Source organism: Puntigrus tetrazona, chromosome 24, assembly GCF_018831695.1.
Source record: "Puntigrus tetrazona isolate hp1 chromosome 24, ASM1883169v1, whole genome shotgun sequence".
Taxonomy (NCBI): Eukaryota; Metazoa; Chordata; class Actinopteri; order Cypriniformes; family Cyprinidae; genus Puntigrus; species Puntigrus tetrazona.
Window position 1 is genome coordinate 745,132 of NC_056722.1, and position 12,490 is coordinate 757,621.

Here is a 12,490-nt window from a genome sequence, read left to right on the forward strand (position 1 = left end):
AAAAACAGGAGCACGCGCTAGCAAACCTAAATACATAGAATTTGATTAGCCGTGTTGTTTTTGTGCGTCGAAACGATGTAAACTTCAGGTGTGTTATTCATTAATTCGTTTATGTGTTTATGTTTTGCTTTGCAGGCGGTACACAGCTGTGCGGTAGATGGTAATTAAATAGAAATGAAAGTGCGTGGGTTTGATTGCTCGACTTGACCCATGATTGTGTGAATGGCTAAGTGGGAGTTTTCTGTAGCTGGTGAAGGTTGATGGTCAGTGCAGTGTTCTAGGCTTGCTAAAACACACGAAACACCTGTTCACATAGATGCTGTGCACGTCACCGCAAACGCACATACACCCTTTGTTCAGATACATAGCTTTATAATATGGATGCACAATGTGATTTGTCTACGGGAGCATGTTTCTGCTTTGGGTTAAAATTAAAAATCGCACCTTTATACCTCACAATTTTAACTTTTTTTCTTAGAATATAAGATAAAACTCAATTCTGAGACAAAAAAGTTTATTTACTTGCAATTGTGCATTTATAACTGTTAGACTGTGAGATATAAACTTGATTTAAAAAAAAGTTGTTAAAATAATTTTTTTTATCCTGTAGCTGAAACATGCTTCCATAATTATTGGACTAGAGATTTATTTATTGTTTTTGTATAAGACGGTTTTTATTAGGCTGTATTATACTGTATAGCCAGTATTGCATGTTTATTTGAGCAGTTTTGGGGGTCGTTTACCCTATTTTTATATTTATTTTGTCTTAAAAGGTTAATCTAAAGACACTTATATAATATTTAAATGAGCTTGTATTTTTTTAGACTGTAAATTGCTTGATTAAAGTGATCAATTTTAGTTTTTAATATTTTATTTCTAACTTAAATGGTATAAAAATAGTATAGGATATAGCATAGAATCGTTATATAACATGATAATGGACTACAACATGATGATTGTAAGCTTGCTGTTTTCATATTTCATTAATAATATAATATTATCATTGTATTTTTTTTCTTCTCCCAGCACTGTAAACATGTTCAAATTAATGCAAACCCATTTAGCGCGAAAATAACTCGAAGGTTCATTATTTAGATGCGAAAGCAGCATAAATGTTTCTGCTCTTACCTTTGTGCCCTTTTAAAGCTTCGGGGTTTTTTTTTTTCAGAATGTATATAAGCAAGCACGCACTACAAATGCAATTTAAAAACATGCCCGCTGACATGAATAAGTTTAGCTGGCTGCATTTCAGTGTTGCCGGAGGCTTTGTTTTTCTTTACCTTAAGCAATTTGTTTGCAATTCTAACAGGTTTTCGGGCGAGCGTGTTTCTTAACAGACTTCTAGAAGGGGGAAACGGCGAGGACGACAGTTCATTTCCGCCCACCTTTGTAACCCGACCCCACCTGTTCCACACAATCACCACAGGCTAAAAAAAGGAAGCGCTTTGGCATGTTAAGTTTCATTACTTCATGAAGGATAAGAAGAGCAATTACAAAAGCAGCCTCTCTCTCTTGTGCCACCCACCTCTGCTGTGACTTATTAGACATCTCTGTCTAGGTGGCAGCTCCTCTCTCCTTAAATGTGAGAGGTCAGTCTGGTTATCGAGCCGATAATTAGATAACCCGAGAAAAAGGGCCTATCACGGCCCACCGTCATTCAGTGGCTGCTCCTGTAGTCGGCCTGCAATCACAGATAACTTGGTGTCTCTTTTCAATTACAGAGGAAACGCAGCGCTGGTGTCCAGAGGTGGCCGAGCACATTAGCATCTTTAGAGGAATTTGACTAACTCCCACTCACATGCCAACACTGCCAGTTTTGAGTATCTATTTGCCATCAGGTTTGGTTATGTGATTTATAGGTAATTTAGACCACTTATTTCTGGGGATTTGTCATCAGTGATATAAGAAATGTATAAATAACTTAAAAATAAAGTTAAAAATAACTTAATCAGAATTTTTTTATAATTTAATAACACTGTTAAATGAAGTTTTCAGCAATCCCAAAATAACTGGTCAAAGTTTTAATAATTACATAATTTTTTTTTTTAAAAAGAAGCCTGTTACGGTCAACAAAAGCAGCATTCATTTTAACAAAAAAGATTAATTGAATAAAAAATCATTACAATTTATACATTTACAATAACTATTTATAATTTAGAAAAAATACTTTAATATGTAAAATATATTATTATCATCAACATCATCATAATCTACTTATTGTTTTTTTTTATTGTAATATTGGTGCATCCCTAGTTATTTATTTTGATAAAATATTATATTTATACCTATATTCTCATTGGTTAGATTTTTCTACCGTTATATCTAGTTATATCTAAGCATGTGTCATAGAATTATGTTTGGATGTTTTGTTTTTTTTTTAATTCCCTTTATTTCTTCTGATCTGATGAAAGTTGTTTGCATGTCTGTGGGGCTAATGTTTCCCCATACCTTTTACCTAATATGATGTTTGGCCCACTGCCACATGGTTTTTCAGGTGTAGTTCATCATTCAAATTTAAATGTAGCCATACTGATCTGTCAAGAGATGAGATTGTGCTTTGAACTGCTGCATTGTTTGTTTCATTCAAACTGCAATAAAAGAAGAGTCTATAAACTGCTCTCAGGGATTATTAAAAATGCATTGTCATGTGGCAATTTGGTCTTCACAGTCCATGAAACTCATGAATAACTATATTAATATCACCTATATTGTTGCCTGTTCAGGCATAATATTGCATTAACAATGCAGGCTTTTACATATGGATCTGGCTAATCTTATTAGGAAGACAAAGCATCAGCCCTCCTATTTTACTACTCGTAATGGATATACCGCCACAGGCTCCTCATTAATGCCTGTTTGGATAACTTGCTGTGTTTTTTATGTATCTGCTAACTATCTTTATGTTGATGTCTTCATCTGCGTTAAGAACTCTGGCGCAATGAATGAGTTTTTGTAATTCCTTTTTCTTTGTCTTCTCATTTGGTTCCTGTTCTTAGGAGCTGAATGAGTTCTTTGTGTCGCTTTTGTTTTAGCGCCTCTGAGTGGGCTTTTGCTTTGGCTTTTAATAGTGAAGCGATGAATCAAATTGCTACATGATTTATGTGTTCATGTGTGTCATGTTTTTTTTCTCATCAGGCAAATTAAGAGCATGTTAGACTCTGCATCCAGGCAGGCACTCAAAGCTTGTTGTGTTTCAAAGACAGTTTCTCAATAGAGACAGTATCACTTAATGTGGCCTCTTAATGTGAGAGTGGTGTTTGAACCAGAAAAACTGGTCACAATTGTGATGCTTGGGGTCCTGATGGTCTACTAACCCCAACTTCACCATAAAGACTATATTTCACCAGCTTCCTCTAATAACGGCCAGAATGGCATAATGATTGACGGATAGATGGATGGATGGATGGATGGATGGATGGAAGGAAGATAGACAGATGGACAAACACATCAATAGATAGATGGATGGATGGATTGATGGGTGGGTGATTGGGTGGGTGATTGGATGGATAGATAGGTTGATAGGTAGGTATATTGATTATATAAGTTGTATAAGTATATAAGTTGATGGATGGATCAAGGATAGACAGATATATTCATAAATACATGGATAGGTTAATGAATTGATCGATAGGTAGATAAGATACTGAAGGATGGATAGGATGGATGGATAGATAGTCAATCGAGAGTCAAACAAATCCAAAACCAATTGTGGAGGTACAATTCTTAACATGCTTTGCCTTTCTTTTGCTGTATTTGCAGGTGTTCAAACAAATGGGAGTTCCTCAGATACGTAATCCCGATCTCCCACCTCCACATCAGATTCCTGAGAGCTATCACTCTAAAATAGCTTTGATCGGCTGCGGCCCCGCCAGCATAAGCTGTGCCTCTTTCCTGGCCCGCTTGGGGTACGACGACATCACCATTTTCGAGAAGCAGAGGTTCATTGGAGGACTGAGGTCTGTAATTACTCTGACCCACGGTTCATACTCAGAATTCTCATCCTGTATCTAAGATGGTCCACTAAAGGGCATTGTTGATCCAGCCAGCCACAATCAATATGGGGCACATTGTAGAAGGTCAGAATAATTAATGAATGGTCTCTGTAATTGGGAATATTCATCTTTCAAATGCCGAGTTGGGATAAGGTTATCAATTACACACTGTTGTATCTCCACCGCTGTTTAGTTTAACCAGCATGTCGATTGCATATGGGGGGTCTTGAATATCCAATGCAACTCAAATCCCAGCAGTAGTCGAAGCAGTCTCTTGTAGTAGAAGCAAGACTGTGTTGGCATGTAGAAGACTAAAGGACCTATAACATAAGAAAGAATTCCAGGAACAATCCTTTTCCCAACACTTAAGGACTTATTTTCTTTCCTTTTCTTTTCATTACATTTTTTCCTCTCTTGATTTCTAGCTCTTCCGAGATCCCACAGTTCCGCTTGCCATACGATGTGGTTCAGTTCGAGGTGGATTTGATGAAGGACTTGGGAGTGAAGGTAATGAAAGCCATCACACCTCCCTATCCTACCCCTCCTCTGTGCCACCATGCACTCCCACCTGCCCCTTTTAAAGCCAGGAAGGGCGAGAGGTCTCAGGGAGGATCAAATGTCAGCCGCATTAATAAAGAACAATTAAAAGTTGCATTATGGGTGGCAGACAGCGGCAGCCGAGCACCTCAGGGCTGCACACGCTTGTCTGTTTGTTTCCTGAACGCTTCAGCTACGGGAAAGGGCAATCAATAGTCGTCATCCGGCACACCTGCTCAGGATTCATTTTACACAGGAAATGCTTTTTTCCGCAGTTGGTGAAGAGCTGAGGATGATTGGGAGTGGGGTAAGATGACAGATTTGCATGTTCCCTCAGTACCTATAAACAGACTCGGGAGAGCGAGAGAGGATGTAAGGCTCTGGAGGAGGACAAGACACTTTTCCAACGTCTTTTCTGCTGACACAAGAAGTATTCAGATACGCCCTCCTGTGAAACACACATGGCTTTACAGGCCTTCAACTGGGCTTCTGTTATTTTCTTTTCATTCTTCTTTGCTACTTTCTCAAGTTGTTCTTTTTTCCTTCCTTTCGTCTTTTCTTTGCAACTGGCTTCTCTTGACTTTTTTTGAGATTTTTCTTGTATTGGCAAGAAATATTTGAAGATGCCAACATGAAAGCTCCTTCCTTACTTCTGTCTGTCCATCCTTTTTTCTTTCTAACTTGCCACCATCCACCCCTCATTCTTTTCCATTCTTCCTTCACTCCCTCCTTACTCCTTTCCATCATTCCTCTTCTATTTCATATTCTTTCTCTTAATTTCTCTTCCGTCCTTCCTTTTTCTGATCTTTTTCTATTTCCTTTTTTCTCTTCTCTCATCTCCTTCTCAGGCTTTTTGTTTTTCCACTAACATAAGAAGGAATCAGGGATGCCCTCCTGAGACCTCTAAAAGACATGATTTTACAGACCTTTGAATGAGCTTCTTTCTTTCTTTCTTTCTTTCTTTCTTTCTTTCTTTCTTTCTTTCTTTCTTTCTTTCTTGTTTGTTTTGTTGCTTCTTTCTTTCTTGTTTTTTTTTTTCAGAGACTTTTCCGACTGCCTTTTCCGCTGCCATATGATGAATTCAGAGATGCCCTCCTGCAATCTCAAACAGGCCTCGTTTTACATGCCTTCAGATGAGCTTCTGGTCTTTCATGGAGCATTTCTGCGGTCTTGCTTCTATTGATAAGGCTTGTTTGAACTCCATTTCAGATTGTCTGTGACCGAGGACTCGGCCAAGATGGAATGACGCTTCTCTCGCTGAAGGAGGAATACAAAGCTGTCTTCATTGGAATCGGTCAGTTTATATGCATCTTCACACATTGTCTTGTTGTCTATTATGTGGACAGACAAGCATGTACACAGAAAAGATGGAGAAAGCCTCTTTTTCTCTGAATCACTGGCAGCTCGCTGGCTCTCTGTCCGTGTTAATGGCTGTGGATGATCCACTTGACAATTTCTCCCCCTCTACCAGTAACCCCATTCAGATCTCATTTTCCGCCCGACTCCTTGAGCTGCTGCTGTTTTTTGCCATGCTAACCTAACAGTGCATGGTCTGGCTGCCCACTGCTTCTCAATGAAGGACACCCGGGTTTCTCATCAGATCCTTCTGCCCTGTTCTCCTCAAGCTGAGCCATTCACTTCCATTACACGTTGACTCTCTGTGCTCCCGAGCATCTTCTAGAATCACCTGAATCCCAGGACCCAAACCTGCTCAAAAAATTTTTGTTTATTCTTTTCTTTCTTTCTTTCTTTCTTTCTTTCTTTCTTTCTTTCTTTCTTTCTTTCTTTCTTTCTTTCTTTCTTTCTTTCTTTCTTTCTTTCTTTCTTTCTTTCTTTCATTTTAATGGTTTGTTTAACTTTCCTTTCCTTTCCTTTCCTTTCCTTTCCTCATTTGTTTGTCCTTTCTTGGCTTCTTTCTTTCTTACTTTTCTGTTTTTTTTTTTCTAACTCTCTATTTTCCTTTCTCTCTCATTGTGTTTACTGACTGTTATCAGTATCAGTGGATTATATAAGATGTGACCTTTTGCTATAAGAATCAAATAATGATTATCATATTGGTGCCGGCAGTGAGGCATTGCTTTTTATTTTCAAACTGTGTGGCTGTGTCTGCAGTCTCCTCGCTATTATTTTTTTCCTTCCTTTTTTCCTCCCCAAAGCCAAGGAACAAATAAATGTAGTCTTCGAGATGATATCTTCTGGCTATGTGTGTTCTACAATCCCTTGTTTCTTATTAAAATTAATCAAAGAGGCTCTTCTTTACGTTGTAAAGCATTTCTAATTATGACTCCTAACCTAAGAAACTTATATCTGCTAAACTAAAATAATCTTATTACTAAAATAATATAACTTTATATAGAAAGAAATTAAACTGTGATTACGTGGCCCCTGCATTGATCTTAGGAATTCAAACATTGCCTAAAGCTGTCCATGTGGCTGTCTTATTGTACCGACACAATGAGAAAAAGAATTAGTATAATTCATTGTTTCGAAACGCTGAGTCTCTTAATACTGGCATCCTAATTATGAGTCTTTTACGTAGAGCATTTTTGGATTTCTCTACAAAGGGATGTAAAGAAATTTCGGCTGAGGGAGAAAATGAAAGCGCTGAGTGTTTGCAATTAATTTCTGTAATTTCACACGAGTCCTTTACGGTCTTTTTAAATGTCATCCACTCATATGATTGACATGCTAATTTCTCCGTGGCAATATGCAAAAATATGCAAAGTGGAAGCCAGGTTGAGGAAGTCAGATAAGAGCATTGTTTCTAGGCTATAGGCTCAGGAGTCAGTGGCTTGGGTTCAATGGTTTTAAAGAGTGAATTAACTCCTTAACTGCCATTGAGTGATGAGGTCTGCGATCTCCCTGTCTTATTTTCTGACGTCTCTTTTGATTTCATTGTCACTTTTATGATAAGAATGAAACCCTGTACATTAAATAACATGGCCTATTAATGATATAATGCACACAGAATGCCCTAAAAGCAGTGAAATGTTAGTACCAACCACAAAATATTACTCAAAATTGGTATATATGTTATTAAAAGGCACATCGATCAATAAATGCAAGGGCATGATTAAAAGATGTACGCTCAGCACTAAGATGAGACATTTCTGGAGAATACTTGAAGTTTTTAAAAGCTCTGCAATCAATAGTTGCTACGAGTTGGCGGCAGAGATCGTTGGATGCTAGTCAATACGAGGTTATATTATTACACTGTAAAAATGACCCATCATTTCTAAAATACCACCCGAGATGTCAAGAATCTAGCTCTTTTTAAATCCATTAAACATTCTGACGCTGAATATGCACTGTTACAAAAATGGAAACATTGTTCTTGCGGAATGTTCCGTTGACACTGGCAGCAACGTTAATTAACACCTATATAGAGGTAATTTATAATCTGTGAAGTTACGCAACATCTTTACATACTGAACTTTAACATGGCGAGCATTGATATTACTATAGCACATATTTAAGAGTTGTGCTATGGATATATATTACCTTATATTTTTGGGTGGTGGATGAGATATAATAATCCCACAGAAGAAGTCTTTCATGAAGAAGATACTGTAGACCACAGTATCCAAGTATTTTTTCTTCATAAATTTGTAAAAATCTAGTTTAACTCTTCACCCTTGTTTTTTTTCACTGTTATGCAATTCATAAGGGTCAGAGAGGTCAGGGACTGCCAAGAAAAGGGCCTCCTGCCGTTGTCGCCCCCTCTTCTCAAAAGATGCCCATAGATAAGCCCTGATTAACGAGAGGGGTTCTGCTCTCCGGGTGATGTATTATTTTTGATTTTGCATGGTGAAAAGGGTCTCTGGTGATTTGCACCAAGTCGTACACCTTCAGCATGGGATATTTGAGCTCGTTGCTGAAGAAAATGCGATGCAGCAGGAGACAAATGGAGACGCATTACTTACAAAGAGTGCTGTCACAAACCCTGGCGCTTTTGTTAAAACCCACTTTGTCACGCCATACCGCAAAGTTTCCTGTTCTTCTTGAACTTCCTTTTGTATTTTTTAGCGATGATCAGGTGATTGAGGTGACATGGATATGCTTCCTGAACAGTCTTGGGGGATGTTATTTGCAAAAATGTAACACAAAACACATTATTTGCAACAAATGAACACTGAACAAGCTAATGTTTATGGACAAATATACAAATATTGGTTTGCACCAATTATGCCATTTTTATGTTTTCATAATTTTTAGTTTTAATTAGGCTACGTATGAGTACACAAACGCATATATTAAGGACAGCCTTTTTAAACCCCTCAAACACATAAAAGCAACCTTTTATCATTATTGACTGACATTCGTACTAACGAGACTCAAGTACCTGCTCAGGCACATGTCTGCAATTTTGGAAGTCTATGTGCAGTTTTAAAAGTCTGTGTTTTTTTATGTTGTTCATTAGGCATGACACCTTGACGGATTTAGTTGGTGGAAATGCCAGAATATCATCAGGATATCATTAAAGCCATTTAGCAGCTTTCAACGTTATGTGTTCGACATCCCCTAATGAGAATCACTGGTGATTTGCACCAAGTCTAATATGTGATACTACACCTTCAGCATGGGGATATTTGATGTGAAGCATGTGTGTATACAGTATATGTATAGGGCTTTTCATAGTAATGTGCTAACACATGTAGTGTCCATAACATGTTAAAATAACAATTAAAGTTGATCAAATCATTTTACACAGCTAAACTATGGGACAGTTTTTATTCCAATGGTCTAGTAAGTGAAGGCTTTCAAACAATAAGTCCAAAACAGCGCTAATGTAAAGATTTGAATGTAAATAATGGTGAAGAGAGTAGACTTGCGTTGTGTTTTCAGTTAGTTATTAGAATTAACTATTAACATTGACCTTTGCCTCAGTCGATTCTTAATTTGCTGCTTATTAATAGTTATTAATAGTAGACTCTAAAGTCTGATTGGATTGGCCACATTTGAGCATTTAAATATACATTTACAGTATTTAATTTACATTAGCATGTCATGAATATGGAATTTTTTGTTTGTTGGTTATAAAAAAAGTCATATATATAGTCTTTTTCCTCGATAAACTCCTAAATTGCTGCTTTTGAATAGTTATTAAGGTAGTTGTTAAGTTTAGGAATTATTTTTTTATTTTAAATATAATTAGTCTTTTATCTGATATTTTTATTTATTTTATAATTTTTTTTAATAAGACATTTATTTATTTTATTGCCACAGTTAAGCAGTATTGGGCACGTTACTTAAAAAAAGTAGTTTGTTCTAGTTACTAGTTACTTCTAGCAAATAGTAACTGAGTTGGTAACATCATTATAAAATGAACTAATTACCAGGGAAAGTAACTATTGCATCACGTTAGTATATATAATATTGCCCCCAATATTAAATGTTAAATTAACGAATGGATGCATATTTTCATATTGTCTGAACTTATCGCTGATATGCAACAACTGGAAAACCTACTTGGACCAGTTTGCACCACATAAAGCGTTTTATATAAACATCTTGTAAAATTCAATTGAAATCTAAAAGACTGCTCTGTCGAGGAGAATCAGCAGTGCGAGCACAGCTCGAAGGAAAACGCGCTGGTTATTGGTGAGCTATCGTTTATTCGGAGGCCGCACGCTGGCTTGTTTGGTGAAGGTTAACTTTAAAAACGTGATAATTGCCATGTTATTGACGACTTCTGGAGATGTGTCTGATGAGAGGTGGGCGCCTAATTATTGTATGATTTAATGACCGGTTTCATTAATAACGAGTTAAACTTTTTAAATCATGCTGCGTGCTTTCACCTCTCTGCCCTTGCCTTTTTAAGCCAGACAGAGCGGATGAATCTGAGATGGTGGGTGGAGAGGTCCTGTCGGATACCTGGATGATACACCGCAGGATGCTGTTAAAATCTCAGCAACTCTATTTTCTGCTTTTCGTATCTTCACTTGATATTTGCTAGGGGTGTAAAAAGGATCCATGCGTTTACTAAAGGCTTGTTTGAATTGAGCAAACGAAGGTGTTGATGCATGTTGTAATGCATTTCCTTGCAATCACTTTGACTGTATGCAGCTGATTGGTTCTGACAGCAACACCCCAGTCTTCCATCTCTCAATCACTTAGTGCCTCATTACCACTGTCTTCTGCTTTCCATCTCAGTCACAGTGGATTTGACGAACTTCTCACGTTACACTTCTCGCAAATGCTCAGATATCTGCCAAAGAGTTTTTTTATCTTATTAAGACGCCATCGTGCCTTGGATGGGGCGCAGCGTTCGCTGCATTTAAACCGCAACAAAACAACAAAATCATGCTTGCGCTTCCCGATTTAGATATTACGCACAAGAAGAGTGGGATTTTCAGAACTCACTTTGTCCGGGCTTCTTTAGAACGGATGATAATTGTGGGTTTTGAGGCATCAGAGGCCTGATGCTGATGTCTAAACATCGCTTCTACTGAAACCACCAAGACTACATTATGTGTGATTATGTGTAATGATGTTAATGACACTAAACAGTGGCAAACATTCGGAAGGGCAGCTGATGCACAATAGACATTAGAGGCAGGAAGAAGTCAACATAGGAAGGAAAGAGAAACTGGAATGCAATCTGAGGATGTGAGATTTCACCTCAGTACCTAAGATACCTTATAAAATGGATATATATATGTGTGTGTGTGTGTGTGTGTGTGTGTGTGTGTGTGTTTTTGTGTATAAATATAATAAATGATAAATTATTAATAAAATATATATGTGTATGTGCGTGCACCGTGCATATTTTTTAACACAAATTAATTGGCTTTTACACAGCATAAATAAACATGACAACAGCCCCTATAGATTATAATAATCACACGATTCCTATAGGATATGGTTTGTATGCGATTTTCTTGAGATTGGGATGTTTTCATAACGAAATTACCATATGAAATGCTAATTTGTACAGCGACGCAAAAGGCTTTGAATAGCATATTTTAACATATTTACAGGTTAATCCTAGTATTTAAAATTTGCGATTAACCATGATCAATCACAGTCCATGACTGATTAATTATGTATATAATTTGTATTGTTTTATGTATAACATTTATTACTAAGAAATATAACACAGTTGATAAATAATAAAAATAGCTAAATTCTAATTTATTATAATTCTATCTCAGGTAGTTAAATGTTTAGAAGTATTATTTTACGATAATGCATGGTAACATTAGGGGCAAAGTAAACGAGGTCTACTTTCATTGTGGATTTTTTCACTGGATTTTGGCTGTTGTTTTGTTGCAGGTCTACCTCAAGCTAATAGGCACAAGCTCTTCGATGGCCTCTCAACAGAACAGGGTTTTTACACATCGAAGGACTTTCTTCCTCTCGTCTCGAAAGCCAGTAAACCAGGTGAACAATCACACCAGATGATTTAAAGCTATCCCCAAGCACCACATATAAGGGTCGTCTGAGTTCATTTTCTTTTTAAACTACACTTACGGTAAGATTTTTTATAGTTTTTGGTGTTGTTTTTCAGATGTGTCTTTTGAAATGCCACGGGTATAGTAATTAATCAGTACCATTATGGATTACATTGTAATTATACAATTTCATAATTGTGATCAGTAATCATTGTTCTGGATATTGGCGTGATGTTTTTCCGGTGATTTCTGAAGATTATCTTGTTTGTTTTTGTGTTGGCTTTAACCATGATATAATTATTTACTGGCATACTTTGAAGAATGGGTGGCGACCACAAAATGGCGCGTGGTATAGTTTAAACTACGCCATGCCAGATGTAATTGCTATTTCTGAAGGTGTATCTGAATAATCGAAAAGAACAGAAAAGAAGATGAGAAGTTTTTGTTCCTGCTCCCCAGATTAATGGGGGTTTAGACTTATAATATTGGCATCAGAATCAAATGAAAATGGAAATTTTGGGGAAAGAGCTTGATTGAATGAATAAAACCTCAATAATGAATAAATCT

The 12,490-nt window shown here is 36.9% G+C and overlaps 1 protein-coding gene across 6 annotated transcripts in view; it reads left to right on the top strand.

Annotated features, from left to right (window-relative positions):
• Positions 1 to 12,490, top strand: part of dpyda.1 (dihydropyrimidine dehydrogenase a, tandem duplicate 1) — a 160,107-nt gene that overhangs the window by 44,350 nt on the left and 103,267 nt on the right. For 5 of the 6 annotated variants that reach the window (XR_006247971.1, XM_043226860.1, XM_043226861.1 and 2 more), the window contains exons 6-9: positions 3,760 to 3,956; positions 4,418 to 4,499; positions 5,739 to 5,823; positions 11,805 to 11,912. Coding sequence is in view for 4 of the 6 variants with exons in the window: in XM_043226860.1 (XP_043082795.1) it covers positions 3,760 to 3,956; positions 4,418 to 4,499; positions 5,739 to 5,823; positions 11,805 to 11,912 (472 nt within the window). In the remaining 2 variants the exon portion in view is untranslated. The remainder of the gene's footprint in view (positions 1 to 3,759; positions 3,957 to 4,417; positions 4,500 to 5,738; positions 5,824 to 11,804; positions 11,913 to 12,490) is intronic. The other variant, XR_006247972.1, reaches the window with a different exon arrangement.